Source organism: Elephantulus edwardii, unplaced genomic scaffold, assembly GCF_000299155.1.
Source record: "Elephantulus edwardii isolate Elephantulus edwardi_28Jun2011 unplaced genomic scaffold, EleEdw1.0 scaffold00234, whole genome shotgun sequence".
In the NCBI taxonomy this organism is placed as follows: Eukaryota; Metazoa; Chordata; class Mammalia; order Macroscelidea; family Macroscelididae; genus Elephantulus; species Elephantulus edwardii.
In genome coordinates this window covers 4,594,737-4,620,939 of record NW_006399984.1, presented here as the reverse complement: position 1 = coordinate 4,620,939, position 26,203 = coordinate 4,594,737, and the positions used below count along the sequence as shown (strand labels likewise).

At 47.3% G+C, this 26,203-nt stretch overlaps 1 protein-coding gene across 1 annotated transcript; it reads left to right on the top strand.

The window, feature by feature from the left end:
- Window positions 1–723: 723 nt before the first annotated feature.
- Window positions 724–26,203, top strand: MYO1G (myosin IG). Its single transcript, XM_006898601.1, has 22 exons — window positions 724–812; window positions 2,369–2,577; window positions 3,070–3,163; window positions 4,087–4,252; window positions 4,552–4,605; window positions 7,071–7,166; window positions 7,334–7,450; window positions 8,050–8,274; window positions 8,375–8,520; window positions 9,145–9,259; window positions 9,682–9,852; window positions 10,009–10,079; window positions 18,077–18,151; window positions 18,330–18,462; window positions 19,203–19,369; window positions 19,654–19,861; window positions 22,862–23,085; window positions 23,579–23,723; window positions 24,295–24,399; window positions 24,614–24,727; window positions 25,808–25,962; window positions 26,047–26,203. Exons 1-22 carry the CDS (start codon window positions 724–726, stop codon window positions 26,201–26,203), a joined length of 3,036 nt encoding a protein of 1,011 aa, XP_006898663.1.

Below are 26,203 nucleotides of genomic sequence, written 5' to 3'. Positions count from 1 at the left end.
ATCCCAGAGGCCTGGGCTTCAGACTAGTACATGGGGTCAAAGGGACATTCAGATCACAAATGAGGGAAATTGGAGCATAGTGACTTCTAAGGACTGGGTTGGACATGAAGCTACTTTTGTCATTTGCATTCCAGTGTGGCCCACTGCATGGCCTTACACTAATCACCTCTGAAGAGAGTGCACATAAACATTTAAAAAAAAATTAGGGTACAATATACATAGTACAACATTCGACTGGTGCTCAGTATAGTGTATTTTGACATGATGCTGTGTAGTCACTACCACAAGGTATTTTTAATAAAGCTCTATAGGTGATTCTAACAGGTTCCTGGAGTTTGAGCCACTGAATCTATTCTACTGCTTGAGGTGGGCCAGGATAGACTTAGAGAAACCACTGAGATAAAGGAACTTGCAGAGCAGGCAGAAGGCCATGTATGGAGGAGCCAACCATCAGCTCCTTAGCCTTGGCATGCAAATGGGTCAAACTGTTAGGCACATCCTCCACCTTGGGCGGGAACCAGGAAGCAGGGGTCAGAGCACCTCGGGTGGGGGAAGAGCAAGAAGTGGGTCAGCAGCACCTCCTAAGGGCCAGAACCCACTTCCTCTTTCACACGCTGCTGGGGAGGCACAGGGTGAGCATAGGAGAAAGGCAGAGCTGAACCTCTCTTGCCAGCCTGGCCTAGAAGATCAGGGCCACCTGCTTTGGGTGCTCCAGCTGTCAGGATGGAAGAAGGACCTGATTATGGCAAACCCGACTTTGTGCTTTTGGACCAGGTGACCATGGAAGACTTCATGACAAACCTGAAGCTCAGGTAAATCCAGCCAAGGTCGTTTCCCAACTCTTTAATCTAGGGCCAGTGATGAGGGAAGGAGGAGGCTGAACTGCTGTCCTTAGTAGGTAAACAGAGGGTAGCATCCAGCCACCCTCTATCCACTCCGTGCTGGACCAGATTCTTCCAGTCTGTCCACCGGGGACTTCCAAAGGGACCTATGAAACAGGCAGGTGGGGACAGTGGAAAGGATTGAACTTGTTAGTCAGGGCTTGGCTTCAACTCAGACTTCTTCTGAATTAACAAGCAAAGACTATCAATCATGGAGACTACTCTAGGCAGACAGGTACCAGCACTCCACCAGGGCTCCAGAAAGCTCTGCCTTACCCAGACTGCTGCTCTGCTATCAACTCCTGCCCCTTTGGCCCTCCACCCCCCACCCCCACCCCCACCCCATCTGACCTTCATGTCAGGAATTGTGCAATGAGTTGAGGTTACTGCTCTGAGGAAGAACACAGTGTTATTGGAGCAGAGGAGTGAGCCAGGAAGAAGTTCCTTGAAGAAGTGATATTTAAGGTGGGTTAGTAGGATGAGTTTGGCACAGAGGGTGGAAAAGGAGCTGGGCTGAAGCTCAGGAAGGAAGGAAGGGGTACAGAGGGTCTGAGTGAGGCTAGTCACAGGGCTACAAAGGCATGTGAACAGGAAAGACACCTTTGCATGGCCTCTGATTGATGTAAGGCATAGAGCAAAGTTCTTTATATACATGATTTAATTTCCATCTTAACAAAAACCAGCTTATGAGACAATGATAAGAAAATGACTTGTGAGCAGCAAGTCTGAGGTGAGGCACACAGAGGGGCCTGGGGACATCTGTATAGAGCAGATGGAAGATGAGGGCTGAGGAGACAGGCCCTGCACCAAGCCATTCATCTCCCTAGGACAGGGAGGTTTCTGAGAGAACGCTATGGACAGACCTCACACAGGCACCTCACAGGGTCCTGGTTTGAGGGGAGAAGCATCAGAAAGTTAAGATGAGTATGCATGGGAGGGCCGAGCAGGTGCCAAAGAGCAGACAGTTATTAGAGCTCCATACCAGACCACCTTGCATTACACCCCCTTCCTGGGGTGTGTCTAGACCGAAAAACAAGTTAAGGTGTCGTCCCACTCACCACACACACATACATATCCTATCTTGTCTCTCAGGGTTGATTCCCTCCTACCCTCAGTCATTGTCCCTCTGGCCTCCGTTGGGAGAGGAGACTGAAACTTAGATCTAGCTACAGTTCTGCCTGCCATGTGAACCAGTTCTTGTTTCTGGATTGTTCCTTCTCAGATGTGTGGTCAGGATCCTCATCTGCCCAGGGGCTCTAATCCAATTCATCAACAGTCTTCATGGCTGCCCTTGCACCTCTTTATGTCAGGTACCAGCTCATCTGCATACATTCCCACTTTGCAGCTCATTCCAATGATGAAAGGAACTAGGGCCCCAGGTTCCTGATGCTGTGATGGCCTGGCACCTCCATTCTAAGGCTTAATCATCTTAGTCTAGCTTTGGGGTAGGGTTGTGAGTATTGAGACTGACCCATCCCTGTTCCCAGGTTTGAGAAGGGCCGCATCTACACCTACATCGGCGAGGTGCTGGTATCTGTGAACCCTTACCAAGAGCTCCCACTCTATGGGCCCGAGGTCATCACCCAGTACCAGGGTCGAGAACTCTACGAACGACCACCCCACCTCTACGCTGTGGCCAATGCTGCCTACAAGGCTATGAGGCACCGCTCTAAGGACACGTGCATCGTCATTTCAGGTCAAGGAGACCATCCTAGACCCCACTCACTCACCAACTCCAATTTACTATCTAAGCCTCAGTTTTCCTGTGTATAAATCATGGGATAAGGAATAGGGTCCAGAGGGGAGACTGCCCAGGACTCCTGAATGCCAGTCTGAGGATGCGAAGGACTGATTTAAGGAGCACTGGCTGCTCAGGCACATAAGAACAAATACTGTATAAGACCATTATTGTAAAAACAGAAGGATAATCACTGAGATGAGTATGGATATACAGAAAGGGAAGGGGAGGAGCAGAGTGGCTGAGGGTGAGGAGGGGGGAAATCACAGGGTTGAAGAGTTTGGTGGGTGGAGGGAGTAAGTGGAAAAAACCAAACAAACCCAACAAAACAATGTACATGAATGAAATACAATTTTAAGAAAGGTTAAAAAAATGAGCATTGTCTGGTGGGACCAGCTTGGTACTAGCAGCCCTACTGATTTTTCTATCTTTCCATCCATCTGATGGCAGGGGAGAGTGGGGCAGGAAAGACGGAAGCTAGCAAGCACATCATGCAGTACATTGCTGCTGTCACCAACCCGAGCCAGAGGGCTGAGGTGGAGAGGTAAGGAGGAGGAGCCAGGGATGGCTTGGGCCTTGTGTATTAAACCTGGAACCTAAAAGTGAGGAGCATGAGAATTAGGCAGCCAGTGAACCCCCTTAGCATGAGGCCAGTGATGATGTCCCTTGAGAAAATATTAGAAATAAGACATGTCTAGACCACAGCTAAGGGAAATGAGACACTGAAGGAGGTAGCAGACAAAGGCTGTTGGGGGAAAAGGACAGCAGAAGAGTGGAGAAAAGGTGGCTTTGTAGAGCTCTGCATGTGTTAAGGGCAGAACTGAAGAAAGAATGGAGATGTTGGCCAGGCTTTGGCTGGGAGAGACAGAACATATGAGTCAGGGCATCTGAAGTAGGTTGAAGTTCTTCTGCTGCCCCTTCCCCCCAGCTGAAGCCATCTTGCAAAAGCAGCTTCCTGTGTTGGGCGGTGCCTCAGTTTCATCCTGTTTAGAGTAGGGTGAGATGAGGTGAGGCTGAGCAGGTGCAGCAGGCACTACTGCAGCTAGAAATCAATGGGAAGTAGCTGATGGATGTACAGGCGCAGCTGAGATCTGCACCTCTAGGGGAAGAGCACCTTCCAGCGTTTCCAGGGCAGCTTTCAGAAGCAATGCTCCTTGCAAACAGCCTCTCAGCACAAGCTTCCCGGTACTGGAATAAAAAAAAACAAAACAAAACAACTTTTTTAACACCTAGAAGTGAAGTGAAAAAAGAACAGTGCTAAAATGCAAGACTAGGCTCTGTAGCTCCTTGTAAAAACCCAACCTTTAATCCAATCCTGAGACTATGATTTTTGTAGGAAAAGATTTGAAATAAGGGCAGGGGAGAGAGGGAGACACTCCTCTAGTGTTACTACTCTTAACTTCCCTTGGAGGACTTGTGGTATAGTCTCAGTTCCTATCACGCTAGCAACCTTTTTGCCCCCACAAGGGTCAAGGATGTGCTACTTAACTCCACCTGCGTGCTGGAGGCCTTTGGAAATGCTCGCACCAATCGGAACCACAACTCCAGTCGCTTCGGCAAATACATGGACATCAATTTTGACTTCAAGGGGGACCCCATCGGAGGTCACATCCATAGCTATCTGCTGGAGAAGGTGGGCCTGCTTTTGCAGACCCTGGGCAGGTGGGCTGAAGAGTCCTTGTGTCCCTCAACCCCCAGAAGAGGATTCACTGGTACTAGGAGGGGCAGTTAAGAGCTGGGAAGATACTATCTGTTGGAGGTTAAGGGGGCCAGTCAGTCTCTAGGATCAGGCTTGAGTTCCTTCTAGTCCCAGGATGACCATGGCCCAGCATGGAGGTCCCTTCTATTGTGCAACTGAGAGATGCTCAGTGAAAGGGGGCTCGCTGGGCAGGTTCCAGAAACAGGCTGAAGCTTCTTCCCCTCCTTTCGCAGTCCCGGGTCCTCAAGCAGCACGTGGGCGAGAGGAATTTCCATTCTTTTTACCAGGTGAGGAGCGGTAAGGAAAGCCAAGGTGCTGCGCAATGGGGGAGCGGTCTTCCCCATCTCCCTCCCTCACCATACCCGTCCTCGCCCCGTCCACTTCCTCAGTTCCGCCCCACCATTCAGCCCTTGCCTCACCCTTTGCCCCGCCTACCTCCCCGGGCCCTATCCCCGCCCACCTCCCACTTCTCTCAGCTCCCTTCTAGACGCATTGCCCCACCCATAGCTCCCCAGCACGTCTCGCCGTCGCCCCGCCCACTTTACTAGCTCCGCCCTTCTCCCCTCCCACTTTATCACGTTGTTGTCTTCCGTCCTGTTTGTCGCTCTGTCCTGTTCTTCTATTGGGTGTGGAAGGGTTGATGTTCGCGTGTCCACGCTGTCACCTTGTTCACCTTATACTACCTCCCCTCCTACACACACTATCATCCCCCTCCCCACCCCTGGCCACCAGCGCAGCCCTAGTCTTCGCCTTTTGCCTCGCCTTTTCGCCGGGGCGAGGAGTCATCATAACCAAAAAATTCAACCATGAGTTTCCAAAACAAAATGTGATTGGAATTCACAACCTTCACGAGGTTTCCGAGGCTGTAATCTTAAAGGCAGGAGCAATCTTTGGTAGGGGTCGCTACAATCCTGGAGGGCCGTGGAGGGAATCACTGCTTTGGGGAGCCAGAACCCCACCGACGCTCCATAGCTTGTCCTGCGGCGATCTTGGTGGCCAAGACCAACCTGGGCACGTCCAAGGCTGTCTGGGGCACACATAGGATACCTATGTAGGAGTCGCCGCCCCCAGACTCTTATGTTCAGCCCCTGGTGCATCCCCAGCCCAAGGCATACTGCAGTGGGAAGGGAGTGAACAACACCCTTCTGGTCTTCAGGTTGGCAGGGTGCCCAGGAAAGCCTGAATTGATAACGTGATTAGAAAACCCGGAAGACGATGTAAGAAGCCCAGTGTGGAGAGACGTGGCAGCAGTGAGTGGTGAGGAAGGGTGGTCCTGGAGGAGACCAGGCTTTGGAGCTAGCGGTAGACCTTCACTTTGAGCTAGTGGAGCGGTCGCAGTCATTGTTAAAACGAGCATTCAGGAGTATAGGAGGGAGTGTGGGGACACAGGAACTACAGGCCTCTAGGACCTGAGAGGTGAGACAGGTAGAAGCCATCAGTGAGTGGTAAGGGTCTAGAGCTGTGGAGCGAAACCCTCCATCCAAAAGTCTTTAATCTTTACATTAATATTTTTACCAGAAATTTTTTAATGTATAAAGAAAAAATAGAAAAAAATAAGAATCCATAGAAGCTTTATGCAGATCCCATTGTTAGGTTTGCCATTTGCTCTTCCTATGTTTCTATTGTTGCTGTTACTAAACCTGTGGTAAGTTGCAATTTCTATACACTTAAGTATTTAGTGCCTAATTGGAGTTCTCCTTGGAGGCAAGGATGACAAAGCTGATACTCATTCTTTGGACATGTTGCGAGGAGAAGCCATTCTTAGAAAAAAACATCATGCTTGGAAGGGTGGAGGGTCAATAAAAGAGAGGAAGATCCCTAAATAGCTGGATTGACGTGGTGACTGCAATAGTGGACTCAAGTGTTTCAGAGTTGGTAAGGATAGCACAGGATAGGACAGGATTCAGATCTGTTATTCATAGGGTCATGATGAGTCCTATTCAATGGCGCCTAACAACAACAACAAAGATAAAGTCATTCTTTTTCATTAACACAATATCTTCATCACACTGAATAAAAAAAGCACTAATTCAGTAATTTCATCTATTATCCACTCTGGGTGTACGCTCCCCTTACCAAGAATATCTTTTACAGTTATTTTTAATCTAGATATATTGGCTCAGCATAGTACAGGGTACATAGGGTTGTTAAGAGTCACAGTAACTCACATAACAGCACATAACAGTAACAACAACAGATATGTTTACTTATGGCAGCACTAGCTGGATTTTCAAATGCACTTGTTGAGGTAGGTGTTTCTCAACTCTTAAGTCCATCCCCAGATGGTTGCCTCATCCCCCAACTACTGTACCCTCTGAGGTCTCCCTGCTTCCACGTGTTGGTTCTAATTCATAGCTAACCTACAGCAGACTTCTGAGATTATAAATGTTTATAAAAGAAGACTGCCTATCTTTCTTCCATGGAGCAATTGGCCAATTCAAAAGGTCAATCTTTCTAGCAGTCCAAGAGACGAAAACATCATGTATTTAATCATCTTACTTTCCTAAACTCCTCACATTCCTAGGTGCCCTCAGGGGGGGTCCTTCTGATTAGAAAATCACTCTGCTCCATTGCAGCCTGCACCAAGACTGTATCCTAACTAAAGTGAGCCCATGAAAACAGAAGCAACCTGGAGACAGTTGTGTCTGCCAAGCCAGAGGTGGATGAAGAGCACCTTGTCTGCCTCCACCTATCTCTGCCTGTGTAGGAGTTCCCAGGGTACAAAGGCCTAAGAGTCCTGTGTTTCCTTTAGATGCTGCAGGGATGTGAGGAAGAATTGCTACAAAAGCTGCATTTGCAGAGGAATCCTGCTTTGTACAATTTCACTCGCCAGGGAGCTGGGCTCAATGTGAGTAGGGGTGTAGCTATATGGCTGCACAAAGAGCTGGTGGCCCCTTGTGTACTGGGCCCAGACTGACACCATGGTGGAGGGAGCAGTGCTCAGAGCAGTAAGTGTGGTCCTGGATGATGGCTACAGAGCTCAGTACAGCTCTAGGGTGTGAATGCTTTCTCTAGGCCTTGGACAGAGATGAGACAGGTCACCAGGCAGTGAACCAGGCCATGAGGGTGATTGGATTCAGTCCTGAGGAAATGGCATCTGTTCATCGGATCCTAGCAGCTATCTTGCATCTGGTGAGCCCCTCGGCTACTTCCTGGGGTTCCTGGATGAGAGCCACTCTGAGGCAATGGGAGGGACTGGCCTGGGATTCTCAGATATATCACCAAACCTCTATCCTTGGGCTCATCTGTTTCACTGGAGCTCCCCTGAGGCTTGTCTATCCCTGAGTTGGAACTCTGCACCCTAGAACCTGGACCAGATCAGGCCTATGTGCATGTGGTCTTAACTGGAGGACAACTTTTCCTTAAGATACAGACATAGGTTGGGGATGACAATGCAATGCTGGGAGCCTCTCTGTTCTCTACTTGCTGTGTGGCTTATTTAGTGGGCTGTTTGGTTCCTCTGAGCTCCAGTTCTTCCTGAGACAGACCTCCTCCAGCAGCTGGGGAAGTCATAATGGTTTTTGTTCTAAAGTCTTGTGAATACTTTGACACACTTCTGTGGCTCCCTGCCTCCCTCAATCACCACATACACTTTTGACTGACCCTGGTTTGCCACAACTAGCTGGCCTCTCTGGTCCAAATAGAATCCTTGGCTCCATCCCTTTCCTCCCTCCCCCATAGTGCTGCAGATTCCATTGGCTTGTACTTTGTTTATGGTTCCCCGTTACCAGGGAAATATTGAGTTTGTGGAGACAAAGGAAGAAGGGCCAGAGAAGGAGGGTCTTGTGGTGACAGAGGAGATGCTGGTGGACCATGTGGCTGAATTGACTGCCACACCCCGGGATCTGGTGCTCCGCTCTCTGTTGGCCCGCACAGTAGCTTCAGGGGGCAGGGACCTCATCCAGAAGGGCCACTCCAGGGCGGAGGCCTGCTATGCCCGAGACGCTTGTGCTAAGGTACCTGGGGACAGTGGGTAGGAGGGTACTCTAGAGATCTACTCAATAGGGCAAGGCCAGAGGAACAAGCAACCACTTCCTTGGTCCTCTCCTCCCTCAGGCAATATACCAGCGGCTGTTTGAGTGGATTGTAGATAGAATTAATGGTATTATGGAAGCCCAAGGCCGGGACCCTCGACATGATGGCAAAGACACGGTCATAGGCGTGTTGGACATCTATGGCTTCGAGGTGTTCCCTGTCAACAGGTGACCCTGCCAACCACATCCCTCCTCTGATGCCAAACCCTCATTATGTCCAAACTTCCTTTTCTGTCTCAGTCACAGGGGAACTTGGCTGGGAAGCAAGGCTTTCCCCTAGTAGGTCTTTGGTCCCAGAACTCACCCTTCTAAACCAGCTTCCCAGCGCTTCCACTCAATGATGCCTCATGCTTTTTTTTTAATGGTGGGTTAAAAAAACTCAAACTCATTGTCATGGAGTTGGAACTGACTCATAGCTGACCCTCCATCTGGTTTATGGAGGCTGTATATAACATGGAATGAGATAACCCATCTGTCTGCCTTAAAGCTGCTGGTGGAGTAGAACCTCCGGCTTGGCAGTGCAACTCCTTCTCACTGCCCCATAAAGATTCCCTTGATGGCAGACAGGGCCACAGAAAGGCCAGAAGACCAAAGTTCAGGGCCCACTTTCCTTTTTGGCCTCTAAATCCATTTCTGAATGAGTGTTGGAGGCTGGGTTAAGCCCAGGGGAATTTCAGCACTGGATCCACTTGGGTAGTTACAGGAAGAGATTTCAAGGGGGCAGTCCTTGCATCTGTCAAGCCCCCAGCAGACTCAGCGAAAGGGACTCTGAAAATTGTACCTCACTCCCAGTTTTGAGCAGTTCTGCATTAACTACTGCAACGAGAAGCTCCAGCAGCTGTTCATCCAGCTCATCCTGAAGCAGGAGCAAGACGAGTATCAACGGGAAGGCATCACCTGGCAGAGCGTGAGCGCATGGGGGACAGGAACGGGGAAGGCATCACCAGCACTGTGAGCACATGGGGGGGGCAGACCCAGGAAGGCACTGCCTGGTAGTGTGAGCATGTGGGGCCAGGGCACAGGGAACACATCGCATGGAAAAGCGTGGGTGCATGGGGTTCAGACAATCCTTGGGCATAGGACACAGCGAGGGCCAGGCACCTGGCCTTGGCCTTGGAGGCTGAACTGTGTCTGTGGGATAGAAGGGCCAGCTTGAGGACTAGGTGAGGAAGGAGGGCCCTTCCTGTGATTCTTGCTGGTATGCAGGAAGTGAGCAGAATGCCAGAGCAGGAGGTAGGCCTAGGGGGCCTGAGCACAAAGTGGCTGGGGGGAGGGGGTGGAGGGAGTGAATATCTTCTCTGAGGTCTTCCTCTGCTGACTGCCTCTCAGATCGATTACTTCAACAATGCTGCCATCATAGAGCTGGTGGAGCGGCCCCACCGCGGTGTCCTGGCTGTGCTGGATGAGGCCTGCAGCTCCGCAGGCACCATCACTGATCGGCTCTTCCTGCAGACCTTGGACACCCACCATCGGCACCACCCACACTACACCAGCCGCCAGGTACCCAGCCCTCCGCTCCCCCATCCCGGACTGAGCAGACAAGTGCTATGCTAACTCAGTTTTGGAGGGCCTGGTGGGTCACTGGGATGGCCTCCTTTGCTCATCCCTACACTACCCTTACATCTTTTGTGCTTAACCTTAAGCCTGTCTCCACAGCTCTGCCCCACAGACAAGAGCATGGAGTTTGGCCGAGACTTCCGAATCAAGCACTATGCGGGCAGTGTCACGTAAGGGCCTTCTTCTCAGCCTTAGTCTCTAAGCCCAACATGGCACCATTTCACTGTAGCATGGGGTAGAGGTGCTCCGAGGGGAGGAGTGAGATGGAAATTCATGGCCCTATCTCTCTATGTCTGTATCGAAGATAGATGAGTTAGACATAACATATAAAGAGTATACATCATTTATATATTAGATGGAAAGAGAGAGAGAGAGAGAGAACAGAGTGATCTGGTGATTTAGTAGTAAGGAATTGCACTGCCAACCCAAAGGTGGTGTTGGTTGTTATGTGCCGTCGAGTCGTTTGTGACTCATAGCGACCCTATGTACAACAGCCCTAAACTCTGCTCTATCCTGTGCCAATCTCACTGCCTCTGACACACCCATCCTAATTACCCCAGTCACTGAATCAATCCACCTCAAAGAGGGTCATCCCCTTCTGCGCCGTCTCCCCACCCTCCAAAGCATGATGTCCCTCTCCAAGGATCTCTCCCTCCTTACAACATGTCCAAAGTATGCCAGACGAAGCCCCAGAATCCTTGCCTCCAAGGAGCAGCCTGGTTTAACCCTCTCCAGAATGAATCTGTTTGTTTTCTTGGCAGTCCAGGGTACATTCAATACTCTTCTCCAGCACCACAGCTCAAAGGCATCAATTCTCCTTCTATCCTTCTTAGTCGTTGTCCAACTCTCTGATGCATAACAAGTGATTGCAAAGACCATGGCTTGTATCAGGTGCACCTTAGTCTCCAGAGTGACACCATTGCTCTTGAGTTCTTTGGAGAGTTCCCTAAGAGCAGACTTTCCCATCACAATACATTTTCTGATTTCCTGACTACTGGTGCCAAGAGTGTTAACTGTGGAGCCAAGCAGGCTAAAGTTGTTAACAATCTCAATCTCTTCACCATCCATCCTGATACTGTCAATTGGTCCAGTGGTGAGAACATTTGTCTTCTTGATATTGAGCCTCAGTCCATACTGAAGGCTGCAGTCCTTGACCCTATGAAGCAAGCATTTCAGGTCCTCCTCAGTTTTCAGCAAGCAGGGTTGTGTCGTCTGTATAACACAGATTGTTAATAGATCTTCCACCAATCCTGACGCCACACTTCTCCTCACAGAGCCCAGCCTCTCAGATAATCTTTTCTGCTTACAGGTTGAAAAGGTATGGAGATAGGACACATCCCTGGCATATGCCTTTCCCACTTTTGAACCATGCAGTGTTTCCTTGCTCTCTTCTGATGACTGCCTCTTGGTCCAAGTATAGGTTTCTCATTAGCACGATCAAGTGTTCTGGGATTCCCATTCTTCTGAGAGTCAGCCACAGTTTGTTATGATCCACACAGTCAAATGCCTTTGCATAATCAATGAAACACAGATAGGCATTCTTCTGGTATTCCCTGCTTTCAGCTAAGATTCATCTAACATCAGCTACAATATCCCTAGTACCACGACCCAGCCTGGACTTCTGGCAGTTTTTTGTTGTTTTCTTTTCCAGTCTTTTTTGGATAATCTCCAGTAGAATCTTGCTTGCGTGTGAAATCAATGATATCGTTCTATAGTTTCCACACTCTGTTGGATCACCCTTCTTCGGAATGGGAACAAATATAGATCCCTTCCAGTCAGTTGGCCAGATTTCTCGGCACAACTTGATGAGCAGATCTAGGGCAGCATCTGTTAGCTGAAATATGTCAATTGGTATACCATCTATTCTTGGGCCTTATTTTTTGCTATTTCCTTCAAAGTAGCTTGAATTTCTTCCTTCATCACCATAGGCTCTTGCTCATATGTGATTTCATTAAATTCTTCTGTGTCTGCCAGTTCCTTTTGATTCAAATCCAACACCTGCTCTGCACAAGAAAGATGGGCACTCTCCTCCTGTGAGATTTACAGTCTCTGAAAATCCACTGGAGGGTCAGCTATGGGTTCTGACTTGACATTACTCAACAATGAAAATACATCTCTGTATCTATTTATATTTGAGGAGGCGTGGCCTGTGACTTGAAGAAATGACATCTGTTTGGCATATTTTCTGGGGACTCTTGAGAGTTATTGGCCTATCACTGCGGGGTTTTTGTTTGTTGGTTTTGTTTTTAACATTTTACTGTTATTTGAGTATAAAATCACCCAGCAGATTAGGTCCCCATTCAACAACCTGCTGCTATTTGTGCGGCATTAGTTGCCATCCCCTCAATGTAAGAGCACTCTTCTCTTCCCATTCCCTCCATACATTACCTGTTTCTATTCATTCATCTTCCCCAATTGCCCTGCCTTCTGAACTTTGGTTTGGGTTTTGTTTTTCGGTTTTTTAAAATTTTTCTTTTTATTGATTTGCTTACAAAGTTTGTATACATTGTGTTCACACTATTTTTCATTCACATTGTGTTTCATGCAATCATTCTAATTCATTGCTTTATAAAATTAACAACTATTGAACCTTTCTTTACTCCAGTGTCCTTTCCATTTACTTCCCCTCACCCTCCCACCAAACTGTGTAATGCTGTGGTTTCGTCTCTACCCATTCTCAGCCCTTGCCCCCCTTTGAGTTTCCATATATGTTTACTAGTTATTCTTCTATTTTTACTAATAATGGTCTTATACGGCATTTGTCCTGATGAGATTGTGTTAGTTCTCTCAGTATAATGTTCTCAAGCCTCTCCCAAGTTATGTAATATTTCCCAAAATTGTATTTCATTGTGTGAATGTACCACAATTTCTCAATCCATTCAGTTGTGGTTGGACATTGGGCTCTTTCCATATTCTTGCTATGATGAATAATGTTGCTATGAACTTTGTTTTTGAGCAAATGTATCCTACCTCTCTGAGCAGCACGTTCCTCATAGGCCTTACTGTTCATGTTATAGGCCTGCCTTGTATTTGGTTGAAAGGTCATCTTTAGGAGTGGGTTCAGTTCCAGATTTTCTTTTTTATTTAAGGAAGCTGAAAACATGTCCTTCACCAGATCTTCTGAGAGGGATTTTTTTTGTTTGTTTTTTGGTTTTTTTTTTTAAAAAGCCAAGTCTGGATCCCCCCAGATAAATGGAATCAGCATCTGCATGTTGTGAGGAATGGGTGTATGCAGCCAAGATTGGGAGCTACTGCTGTGTTTCTGGGAATGATGCTTGTCAAGTTCCTGTGCACTGGCATCATGCTGTTCAATGATTCTGCTTTTATAACAAGCTCCCAGGTGAGGCTTGTTCTGCCAGCTCACATACCACATTCTGAGCACCAAGTCCTAGTTGTTGTTTTGTGTATCATTGAGTCAGAAGTGACCCATATCTGACCCTCGGGAGTATTTTCAGAGGCTGTAAATCACATGGGAAGATATTGCCCATCTTTCTAACATGGAACAGCTGGTGGATTTGAACTATAAGCCTTTGGTTGGCTGTGCACCTCCGTGACATTAGACCACTAGAGCTCCTCCCACTTATTGTTAAGTGACATCTAGTCTACAATGATTCATAGTAACCCTGTGAAACTTGTGCTATCTTGTACCATCCTCACAATCTCCACTTTGATATTGTAGTCACTACATCAATTCTTATTGAAGATCTTTTCTTTCTCTGACCCTTCACCTTTTCCTGCATGATGCCTTTTTCCAAGGACTGGTTCCTCCTGACAATATGCTCAAAATATGTGAAACAAGTTTTCAGCATTATTATTAAGAAACACCCTGGCTGTACTTTCTCCAGGTTTTTTTTTTTTTAATCCCCGTACCACAATTCAAAGACAAAGACATCAATTATTTTTTTTCTTATTCACTGTCCAACTTTCAGATGCTTGTTGTTGTTGCTGTTATGTGCTGTTGAGTCGCCTGTGACTCATAGTGACCCAATGTACAACAGCCCTAAATTTTGCCTTATCCAGTGCCAATCTCACCATCTCTGAAACACCTAATGCCATTCCCCCATCACTGAATCAATCTATCTCATCGAGGGTCTTCCTCTCCTGTGCTGTCCCTCCACCTCCCAAGCATGATGTCCCTCTCCAAGGACTGATCCCTCCTTGCAACATGTCCAAAGTATGTCAGATGAAGCTTCAGAATCCTTGCTGCCAAGGAATAGCCCAGTTTCACCCTCTCCAGAACAAACCTGTTTGTTTTCCTAGCAGTCCATGGTATATTTAACACTCTTCTCTAACACCACAGCTCAAAGACATCAATTCCCCTTCTATCATCCCTAGTCATTGTACAGCTCTCTGATGTATAGCAAGTGATTGCAAAGACCATGGCATGTATCAGGCACACCTTAGTCTCCAGACTGACAACTTTGCACTTTAGCACTTTAGAGAGGTCTCTAACCACAGACATTCCCATTGCAATATATCTTTTAATTTCCTGGCTACTGGTGCCAAGAGTGTTGACTGTGAACAATATCAATCTCTTCACCATCCATTATGATGCTGCCAATCTGGCCGGTAGTGAGAATCTTTGCTTTCTTGATATTGAGTCTCGATCCATACTGAAGACTGCAGTCCCTGACCTTCCACAGAAAGTGCTTCAGGTCCTCCTCAGTTTCAGCAAGCAGGGTCATATCATCTGCATAACACAGATTGATGATTCTTCTCCAATTCTGATGCCACAATTCTCCTTATAGAGCCCAGCATCCCGGATAACCTGTTCTGCATAGAGATTGAAAAGGTATGGAGACAGGATACAGCCCTGGTGTGCCCCTTCCCAATGTTGAACCATGCTGTGTTTCCTTGCTCTGTTCTGATGACTGCCTCCTGATCCAAGTATAGGTTTCACATTAGCACAATCAAGTGTTCTGGGATTCCCATTCTTCTCCGAGTCAGCAACAGTTTGTTATGATCCACACAGTCAAATGCCTTTGCATAATCAATGAAACAAAGATAGACATTCTTCTGGTACTCCTTGCTATTAGCCAAGATCCATATAACATTAGCTACAATATCCCTAGTACCATGGCCCCGTCTAAACCCAGCCAGTACTTCTGATAGTTCTCTGTTGATGTGCTGTACCAGTCATTTTTGGATAATCTTCAGCAAAATCTTGCTTGCATGTGATATTAATGATATTGTTCGATAATTTCCACACTCTGTGGGATCACCTTTCTTTGGAATGGGAACAAATATAGATTTCTTCCAGTCAGGTGGCCAAGTGATTGTTTTCCACATTTCTTGGCACAAGTTGGTGAAAACATCTAGGGCAGCATCTGTTAGTTGAAATATGTCAATTGGTATACCATCAATTCCTGGGGCCTTATTCTTAGCCAATTCTTTCAAAGCAGTTTGAACTCCTTCCTTTATCACCATAGGCTCTTTCTCATGTTGTTTCATTAAGTTCTTCTGTGTTTGCCAATTGCTTTGGTACAATGACTCTGTATACTCTTTCCATCTTCTTTTACTACTTGCAGGATCAATCAATATTCTCCCCAAAGCATCCTGAAGTATTGCAACTTGAGGCTTCAATTTCCTCTTCAGTTCCTTGAGTTTAAGAAATGCTGAGTGAGTTGGGCCTCTTTGATTCTCTTACTCCAGCTCTTTGCACATTTCATTATAATACTTTGTCTTGTCATGCAGCCTTTTGAAATCTCCTGTTCAGCTCCTTAATGTCTTGATGCCTTCCTTCTGCTTTGGCTTCTCGGCACTTCAGTGCAATATTCAGAGTCTCCTCTGACATCCATTTTTGTCTTTTCTTTCTCCTCCGTCTTTGCAACAATCCTTTGCACTCTTCCTGGATGATATTCTTGTTATCTTCCCATAACTTATCTGGTCATCACTCATCAGTGTTCAAGGCCTGAAGCCTGTTCCTGAGATGGTTCTGAAATTCAAATAGGATAGACTCAAGTTCATATTTTGGTTCCTATGGGCTTGATTTCACTTTCCTTAGCTTCAGCTTAAACTTGCATATGAGTAGTTGGTGATCTGTTCCACAGTCAGCATCAGCCCTAGTTTTCACAGCTGATATTGAGCTTCTCTAGCGGTTCCTTCCACAGGTGTAATCTATCTGATTTCTATGCATACCATCAGGTGAAATCCATGTGTATAGCTTACGTTTATGTTTCTTGTAAAATGCATTTGCAATGAATAAATTGCTGATTGTGCAAAATTCTTTCATCCCATTTCCAGCTTCGTTTCTGTCATCAAGTCCATGCTTTCAAACTACTGATCCTTCTCCTCTGTTCTCAACTTTTGCATTCCACTCACCCATCACTTTTAATGCATCTTGATTGCATGTTTGATTGATCTCTGACTGCAAAAGTTGGTAGAAATCATCTATTTCCTCTTCTTTGGCTCTGGTTGTTGGTGCATAAATTTGAATTATAGTGGTATTCACTGGACTTCCTTGTATGTGTATGGATATTATCCTGTCACTCACAATATTATATTTGAAGACATATCTAGAAATTACTTTTTTTAACTATGAAAGCAACCCCATTTTTCCTCACCTTTTAATCTCCAGCCTAATCATCTGATTCAAAATGTCTTATGCCAGTCCATCTCATCTAGCCAGTACCTAGTATGTCAATATTTATGCGTTCCATTTCTTCCTTAACAATATCTAATTTTCCTACATTCGTAATTCTCACATTCCATGTTCCAATCACTAGTGTCTGCTTACAACTGTTCTTTCTCCTTAGTATTTCCGTACTTGAAAGTTCCACATCTGTTGTCCTATCTGCTAGTGTGTTCTATTGTACATAGGGTTTTCGAAGGCCTGTTATTTCAGAAGAGGATGACCAATCCTTCTTCCTAATCTATCTTAATCTGAATGCTCAGATTTAGAAAAGTATCTAACAGACAAGCATTTTACAGAACAATGCAGATGAAAGATCTTTCCCAATTGTAGAAATAGCCAGTAGTTTTAGTTTTGTCCCTGCCCTTGACATGAGTCTCTTGACCCACCCCTTTCCCTGCTCCACCAGTATTCCCTTCTACTCCCACCTACTCCTTTCAACACCTATCTTCTGCTTTACACGCGTACGCATACAAAGTAATTTAAAATATTAATTTCAAGCTTGCATTTGAGGCTTCTGCCAGGCATTGTTATCCTTATTCATTTATTTGCTTCTCCCAAGAGGATCTTGCATGACTCTAGAGAGAAGTGCATGTGTCTGGTATGTCCTTTACAAGGATGGAATATAGAGGTAAATGGTGAGGATGATGGTGGTATGTCCTTTATAAGGACAAGAAATAGAAGATGGTGGTATGTCCTTTACAAGGATAGGAAATAGAAGATGGCAGTGAGGATGATGGTAGTATGTCCTTTACAAAGATGAGAAATACAGGATGAAGGTGATATTACCTTTACAAGAATGAGAAATAGGGAATGGTGGTGAGGATGATGGTAATATTACCTTTACAAGGATGGGAAATAGAGGTTAGTGGTGAGGATGATGGTGGTATGTTCTTTTCAAGGATGAGAAATAGAGGGCGGTGGTGAGGATGATGGTGGAAAGTTGAGAAGTTAAATCACTTTATGAAATCAATACCGCAAGTCTTCACAAGTGTAAAGATAGAGCCAAAATATTGACTATGTGCTTTCTAGCAGTCAAAGTCAAAGATGAGACTATGATTCTGAGTTTTCAGTCTTCAAAGATTAAAATAGACAGTGACTCAGGAGATCCTAATAACCATCACCAGTCATTGATATTTATTGAAACTCATTAGATGCTGTTCTAGCATCTCTGATGTACAGAGATGTTATATAACCTGTCCAAGGTCACATAGCAGGTAAGTAGTAGAGCTAAGATTCAGCTCTAGGGCACTAGGCTTCAGAGCCCTAATTTCTATTCATCTTCTAGGAAAGAAACTTCACTTGAGGGAGTGCTAAATCATAAGAGAGAAGTGAGATGTGAGAAAAAGGAGAGAAGAACGTGATGGAAAGAATCACTTGCCCAGAGAGAGAACAGATGGCAGCAGGGAGAGAGACTAGCCTAAGAGAATGGGAGGTGGGAGGGAGGCAGTCAATGGTCAGTGCTCTATGTGTCCATGGCCACCTGCCAGGCCCTGTGCTCATCCTTCCTTCCCTCACTGGCCCTGGTATGTTCAGGTACTCTGTGGACGGCTTCATTGACAAGAACCGAGATTTCCTCTTCCAGGACTTCAAACGGCTCCTGTACAACAGGTAGGTTTAAGTGCCTGAAGGATACCATTCAGTCTCATAGAGGCTTGGATCCGGAAGGGCCTTCCGAATCTGCAGGGTCTGACTCCGCCTTGTGTGGGTGGAGAAATAGCAGAAGGCTCATGGCTTTGTAGAATGTTAATGACAGGCAACAGTGATGGCTGCCCTCCTGTGTCTACAGCACAGACCCCACCTTGAAGGCTATGTGGCCAGATGGACAACAGGACATCACAGAAGTCACCAAGCGCCCCCTAACAGCTGGCACACTTTTTAAGAACTCCATGGTAGCCCTGGTAGAAAACCTGGCCTCCAAGGTATGGACACCTAGCACCATCCCACAACTTCATGCTGAGTAGGAAGCCTCACCTTCTACATAGCTTCAAGCATCCAGGTTCAGGGCCAGGTTGGCTTTCATAGCCTCCACCATGCAAAAAAATAGAAAGTACAGAATACATTGACCTCCTCTTGGCCATTTGTCTCTTGGGTGAAGATGACCCTCCTTTAAGCTGGGTTGTCCCATACCAGTACCTGTTAAGAGCCACTAGGGATGAATGTCTGGCATAGACTTCCTTTAGGAGCTTCACACTCAGTCAGAATTGGAGTATATGTGGGGTGGGGGTTATGACAGGGCTGAATTAGACAGCACATCAATTGTCCTGGTCCTTGGGCTCACTCACCCATAAGACAGGTAGGGATGGTGGTGGTGGGGAAACCAACCAGCAACCCTTCTCATAGCTCCTCCAGACCATTGGCTGTTCCTCCAGGGTTCTCCCTTGCCTCCAGCTCCACTCTTTATTTCAGCCCTTCTGACTGCTCACCATTACCCCTCACCTGAAGCCTTCTCTGTCCAAACTGGTCCTTGTCCCCACTCCTACCCCTTCAAGCCTCTTTTCCACTCCACTGGCATTGTGCTGGATCACAGGAGCCACTTGAGTTTCCAGTTCCTCAGGCTCACACCCTGATCCGTGAGAGTTGTGGCATTGTCAGGACAGGGCATGAACTTGGTGCAAGTCCCTTGTGTCAGATTCTCTCTGTCCCTGGCCACATCCTATAGGAGCCTTACTATGTGCGCTGCATCAAGCCCAATGAAGACAAAGTGCCTTGGAAGTTGGACGAGGGCCATTGCTGCCACCAAGTTGCATATCTTGGGCTACTGGAGAATGTGAGGGTCCGCAGAGCTGGCTTTGCATCCCGCCAACCTTATCCCCGATTCCTGCTGAGGTACTAACCCCTGTGCCTTTTTCATTTCCTGGCCCCTCTAGGTATATGGAGATCCCAGATCCTGCAACCCTGCTATCACCCCAAGAGCTATGCTTCCCGTAGAATCTCAGTAGCAGGCCCAGAGGGTCTCTAATGCAGTACTTCTCAGACTGCAGTGCAGACAGAGCTCTGTGACTGCTGGCCTCAGATTTCTTGTGTTTGTCAGAGACATATGAACACAGAAGTCTCCAGCCCTCCTCCCTGAGGGCCTGGCCTCTCACTGCCCCTTGTCCATGTGGTGACAGGTACAAGATGACTTGTGAATACACGTGGCCCAACCACCTGCTGGGCTCAGACAAGGCGGCTGTGAGCGCCCTCTTAGAGCAGCATGGACTGCAGGGGGATGTGGCCTTTGGACACAGCAAGCTGTTCATCCGTTCACCCCACACCCTGGTCATGCTGGAACAGAGCCGGGCTCGCCTGGTGCCCATCATTGTGCTCCTTCTGCAGAAGGTGAGGACATCAGGAATGGGCCACTGATGGAGGTCTCACTCATCCCTGTGGTTAAAAGGGACTTGGGCAAAAGGATAGGTACAGTGCAGGTGAGTGCTCTAGGCCACTGCTTGGCTTGGTCGCTCAGAACAAATTTTTCAGGAATCCAGCTTTCTTTCCTTTTGTTCTTCCTCTCTTCTAACTACTTATCATGGAGAGCTTCAGACTCCAGGAAAGGAATAGAGGGTCTTGTGCTGAGCCCATCCTCAGCTTCAGCAATATCTATTCTAGACACCATGCTTTTATGCACACAGGTGTGGTTTTGAAGCAAATCACCTCATTGTTGGTCACTAAGGTCTAAATTTCCAAAGGATAGAGTTCCTTCTCCTCCTTCCATAACTTTTTGTTTTAGAGTGGTTGTTTAGTGCCATAGAGTCATAGACAACCCATAGCAACTCTATGAATGAAAATCTTGAACATAAAACTTTCATCTTTTCTCCAAGTTCATAGAGTATCGGAGGCCTTTTTTTTTTTTTTTTGAAGTGGATGCCACTCCTGCCCATTTTATTCATTTTATTAGGGAGATCCACAAAAAGTAAGCCTGAGGGCTCAAAAGACTTTTTAGAGAGGAGGCCAAATTCAATCAGTTCACACCTTATTGTGAACAACAGCCACACCCTAGTCTAAACCCCAAACCAGAAAACACATAGGCTGTTCAGCTCATTTTCCCAGCTTGAAAATAATCTGTATATAGGAATAGCCTCTCCTTGCAACATGTCAAAAGTATAGGAGATGAAGTTTTGCCATCCTTGCATCCACTCTGGCTGCACCTTTTTAAAAAAAATACCTGTTTGTGATATTCAGTATTTTTCTCCAACACCGCAACTCAAAGGCATCAGTTTGTCTGTTTGGTTACCTCTTAGATTTTCTCTAACACATTAAAGGAACTCTGGTGGCACTATTGTTAAGATGTTTGGCCAGTAACCAAGAGGTTGTTGGGTCAAATCCACCAATCATTCTGTGGGAGGATGGGGAAGTCCGTTTCCATTAAAATTTACAGTATGGTAAATGGTTCTACTCTGTCTCTTTCTTTTTCTAATGCAATACTTGAGAGTTTCAAGGCACAAGGTTAGGTTCAGACACTTTGATTTTTATAATTCTTTTTTTGCTAATTGGTTTTGTTTTTTAACATGCAGAGATTGTTGTTGTTGTTAAGTGCCGTCAAGTCGCAGGCCCATAGCGACCCTATGAAGGAGAGTCCTCGACGCTTGCATGCCTTTCATCCTCTCTCCAGGTTCATAGTGTTTCCGGAGGCAAGCTATTATGGAAGTGGATGCCACTCCTCCTTCCACCATGCAGAGATTACTTTAACATAATACCATTATTCCAGTTCAAAAAATTAGTACTGAATGGTGATTGTCACCCAATAGGTACACAATATTCAAACTTTCCCAATTGTCTCATAATTGTCATTCATTCACATTTGTGTTATGTGCTGTCAAATCAGAACTGATTCATAGCTGACCCTCCAGCAGGTTTTAAGAGGCTATAAAACACTTGGGAAGAGATTGTCCATCTTTCTCTCATGGAACAGCTGGTGGATTTGAGCCTTTGGGATGACAGCACTATTACTATTGGGATGACAACTATTACTACTATGCCATTAGAGCGCCTATAACTCCTCATTCCCACTAGTATCCTGGTAATGATATGCATTTCAATTGACTGTGTATTGCCTATATTTTTGTCTTTAGGTTCCCCTGGGCTTTCCACTTGTATTCTAGTTTTTGAGGGATGTAGCCTTGTGGCTGTGCCACATTCCTTGATCTAAGGGCCTTCTGGAAGTAGATGATTGTTGTGAGGTGTCTTGGAGTCAAATAGACTCATAGCAACTCTATGAACAATACATCTAGACTTTGCTGTATCTTGTACCATTTTCACAGTCTCCACCATGCTCAAGACCACTGTTGCAGTCACTGTGTCACTTCATCTTATTGAAGGTCTTCCTCTTTCTTATCAATGATCCTCTACTTTTCTGAGCATGAAACTCTCTTGGTACCTCCTGACCTCATACCTAAAGTATATGAGACGTTTTACCATCCTACCCTCCAAAATATACCTGTATATAGGAATAGCCTCTCCTATATACCCTAATTTAACTTCATCCAAGACATACTTGTTTTACCTTTGGCAGTCCATGGCATATTCAACACTCTTTGCCAACCTGATAATTGAAAGGCATCAATTTTTCTTTGGTCTTTTTTACTTATTGTTCGACTTTCTTTTCCATTGTTCACCTTTCATATGTGTGTGAAGCAATTATCACAGCTTTGATCAGGCACACATCTTAATCTTTAAACTGACACCTTTGCTTTTTAGCACAATTAAGAGACCCTTGAAAATAGACTTGTCCAATACAGTGTGTCTTTTGATTTCTTGACTGCTGTTATTGTGGGTGCTGATTCTGAATCCACATGAAATTAAATCCTTAACAACTCCAGTCTTTTCTCCATTTATCACACTGTGGTTGAAGATTTTTGTTTTCTGGGGTGGGTACTTATATCTTAATGGGTATATTCAAAGTTGACTGGTGGCAATTGCCCTTCCTGGGGAATACTCTTCTATCTTCTTCTTGCACTGTTCTCATGGCATGTTCTCCTTGAAAGACTCTTAACAGTGTCAGATCCTTTTTTTAAAAGGGCAGGAATGCTACTGGGCTGCATGGCTAACACAGGGACAATGAAACCAAACCCAGTCCACTGCCATTCAGTCAGTTCCAACTCACAATGACCCTCCATCAGGTTTCTAGTGTTGTCAATCTTTCTCCTGTGGAGCAATGAGTGGATCTGAACTGCCAATCTTCTGGTTACTAGTTGATCTGTTATGCTAAAGAGTCAAGAGCTGGCCCTGCTGCACCCAACCCAGAAGCAGCAAGTGGAGATTCACAAGGGTGTTCTTGAGAAAGGGGAAACAGAAGGCCATCTGGGCCTGTGGGACTTAGCCTGTGTTTGCCCCTTGCAGGCATGGCGGGGCACCCTGGCTCGGTGGCGCTGCCGGCGCCTGCGGGCCATCTACACCATCATGTGCTGGTTCCGGCAGCACAAGGTGCGGACACATCTGGTAGAGCTGCAGCAATATTTCCTAGCTGCTCGGAAGCCCCCACTCTATGGCCGTGACCTCACCTGGCCCCTGGCTCCAGCAGTGCTGAAGCCTTTCCAGGACATCTGCCAGGCACTTTTCTGCAGGTACCTTCTTTCCAGGGCACACTTTCTCCACCCATGCACACCTCTCTCCTACTCCTGAACACCCTGGCCCTGCTATCCACCTCACAGAGACCCGTAGAGTCTAGACGGCTAGCCCAGTTTCTAGTTTCTGCAGTCGAAGTCTCATTGTCTTTGGGCTTTTTGGGATTTGGAGTTGGATGCAGGCCTCCCTTCCCTTACTGTGAATTGGGGGCTGCTAACTGTAGAAGGATGGTGGCCCTTGAATAAAACCACACCTGACCAGGGTTCTGAGGACTGGGCCTCTAGGAGGAGAGGCTCAGTGAACACAGATGAGGACCTCAGCATGTGAGTTTCAGGGTGGGTAGTCTGAGGCCCAAGAAGCTGCAATGAACCATCTGTGTGAGTAAATTGGGCAGAGGAGTAGGGTATACTCTGGGGAGGAGGCAGGATGGGGAGGGAGAAACTTGGGGTCTCTCTCCCCAGGCATGCCTCTGACCACCCTTCCTTCCCCCAGATGGCGGGCCAGGCAGCTGGTGAAGAACATTCCACCTTCAGACATGGTGCAGATCAAGGCCAAGGTGGCTGCTATGGGATTGCTGCAGGGGCTGCGCCAGGACTGGGGCTGCCAGCGGACCTGGGTCCAAGACTACCTGTCCTCGGTGAGTATTAGGCTAACTGCTGGGCTTGGACAGCTGAGAATTTCCAGTGCCTAGTATGAGTATTCCTGCATCTCTGCTAACTATAATTCTGCCACCCTGCTCTCCACCACTCTTAAGGCCCAGCTCTGTTCTCCCCTGGGCTAAGCCTGACATCCCTTTAGTCCCTAAGCTGTCACCGGGGTCTCCTGGCCCTGCTCTGCAGGTGAGTGATATATGGAGTCTGTACAGGCCTCTTTCCTTCACTCCTGATGCTTCCCTTTGAAGACTTGAGTTGCAGCTACTGGGTAGGGTAGTGACATGGAAGATGAGGAGAGAAGATAAAGCTGAGGTCTCCTATGCCCAGCCTTCTAATGAGGACAGAGACTAGGCCTCTGGTGTCCAAATTTTCAGAACTCATCAGAATCTATGTCTCCTGCCTCCCTGGGAGATGGACCCATGTTGTGGGGTCTGGCTGAGAGTCACGAGCTACACCCGTGAGCCTGGTTGACAGAAGCAATTATTTTGTCTTGATCCCAAATTGGGTCTGTAAGACCCGACATCAAGCACACCTCTCCCACTCATCTATTCTCAGGCCATTGACAACCCTACAGCCTCCAGCCTCTTTGCTCATCGGCTGCAGACTCTCCGGGAGAAGGATGGCTTCAAGGCTGTACTCTTTTCTAGCCATGTCCGCAAGGTTGGAAGATGGTCTGGGAAGAATGGTGGGCATAGGGTAGGCCCAGGGGATGCCTCAGCCCAGAAATCCCGTAGTTGTCCCTGGAACCTTAGAAACCACAGCTCCAGTCCAATCAGAGGGGAGGCCAGCCAGAAGCTAAGAGCCTGAGGCACCAGGTAGCCCCAGGGCTGGATGAATGTGGTAAGGACAGTGATGCGTGCTATCTTTTTTACAGGTGAATCGCTTCCACAAGAGCCGAGATCGGGCACTTCTTCTCACAGACCAGTATTTGTATAAGCTGGAACCAGGCAGGCAGTACCGGGTGATGCGGGCTGTCCCTCTCCAGGCTGTAAGCAGCAGCATCTGTAAAAGTGGGGCTGGAGCAGGGCTGGGGCAGTGCAGCTTGAGGTCCCCCAGACATTGGAGTGCAGACTGGGGTTCCTAATTCACTTCTCTGTTGAAAACCCCACAGTAGCCTCGTATTGCTGGTTGTAGGGTCAACCCTACCTGACATGCCAGCATGCCCCCCCTTCCCCAAACCTGCATTACCTCCCCAGCTCTTTGTGTTGCCTGTTTCCACGTCAGCACATACCCGCACCCCCGAAGCCCCAGTGCCTCTCTGGGGAGTCTTTTCTGTTGTCTCTGGTTTGGGAGCACTTTCTTCTGCCTCTGTTGTGGGCCCAGTGACCACTCTACGCACATTTCCTTGTGCCCATGTCTCCTTTCCCATAGGATAGATGTTATCTTGAGACCAGAGGTAAGGTCCTGAGGACAGGGATTTACTTTTTGGGTCCCCAAAGTTCCAGGGACCTCTATCCTGTTTGTAAAAAAGGCCTTTCTTTACAGCTTTGCTGTCCAATGTGGCAGCCACTAGCATGAGTGGTTAGCTAAATTAGAATGAAACCATTTAAAATTTAGTTCCTTATGGTACTAACTCATTTTAAGTCTTCTAATCACCTTCATGAGGTTGGAAGCTGATCTGGGGAGAATGGTGGGCACAAGGGAGGTCCAGGGGCAGCCTCAGCCTAGGAGTCCTGCTGCTGTTTCTGAAACCTTAGAGACCACAGCTCTAGGCCAGCCAGGGAGGAGGACAACCAGGGAGGGCATGTAGCAAGGCTGACACCTGAGTGCACTGGCTACCATACTTGCCTGAAGGGAAACAGAATTTATATTATCCCACAGGCTGCACTGGTGGTCGCCTAGCCTCCCACCCCTAAGGTCTCCTTGAGACTCTGACTCCTTGAGAGGAAGGTGATAGCTGAGGATGATGGATACTTAGTGAGGGGCTGTTCTTTTGTGCGGGCTCAGGAAAATTGGCCTGGTAGCCAAGCTGAGGGAAGTGGTCAGCTTGGGAGGGGTGGTAGGAGAGGTGGGACAGCCAGGCATGTCATGTGGTAGCCCAGCGCTCCTGACTGTAGCCTGTGCCCAGGTGACCGGGCTGAGTGTGACGAGTGGGCGGGACCAGCTGGTGGTACTGCATGCCCGGGGCCAGGATGATTTGGTGGTCTGTCTACATCGCACCCAGCCGGAGCTGGACAATCGAGTGGGAGAGCTGGTGGGTGTGCTGGCTGCACACTGCCAGGGGTAAGTCCTGTGCTGGGAAAACCTGGTGAAGGTGGAGCTCTGCCATTGCCCTGACTCTGCCCCCCTTCACCTATTCTGCTTCAGGCAGGGCAGGATACTGGAGGTCCGTGTCTCTGACTGCATTCCCCTGAGCCAGCGAGGAGCACGGCGCCTGGTCTCTGTGGAAACCAAGCCTGAGCAGCAGGTTCCTGATTTCCGCTGCAGCCATGCAGGCATCACCCTGCTCTGGCCAAGCCACTGA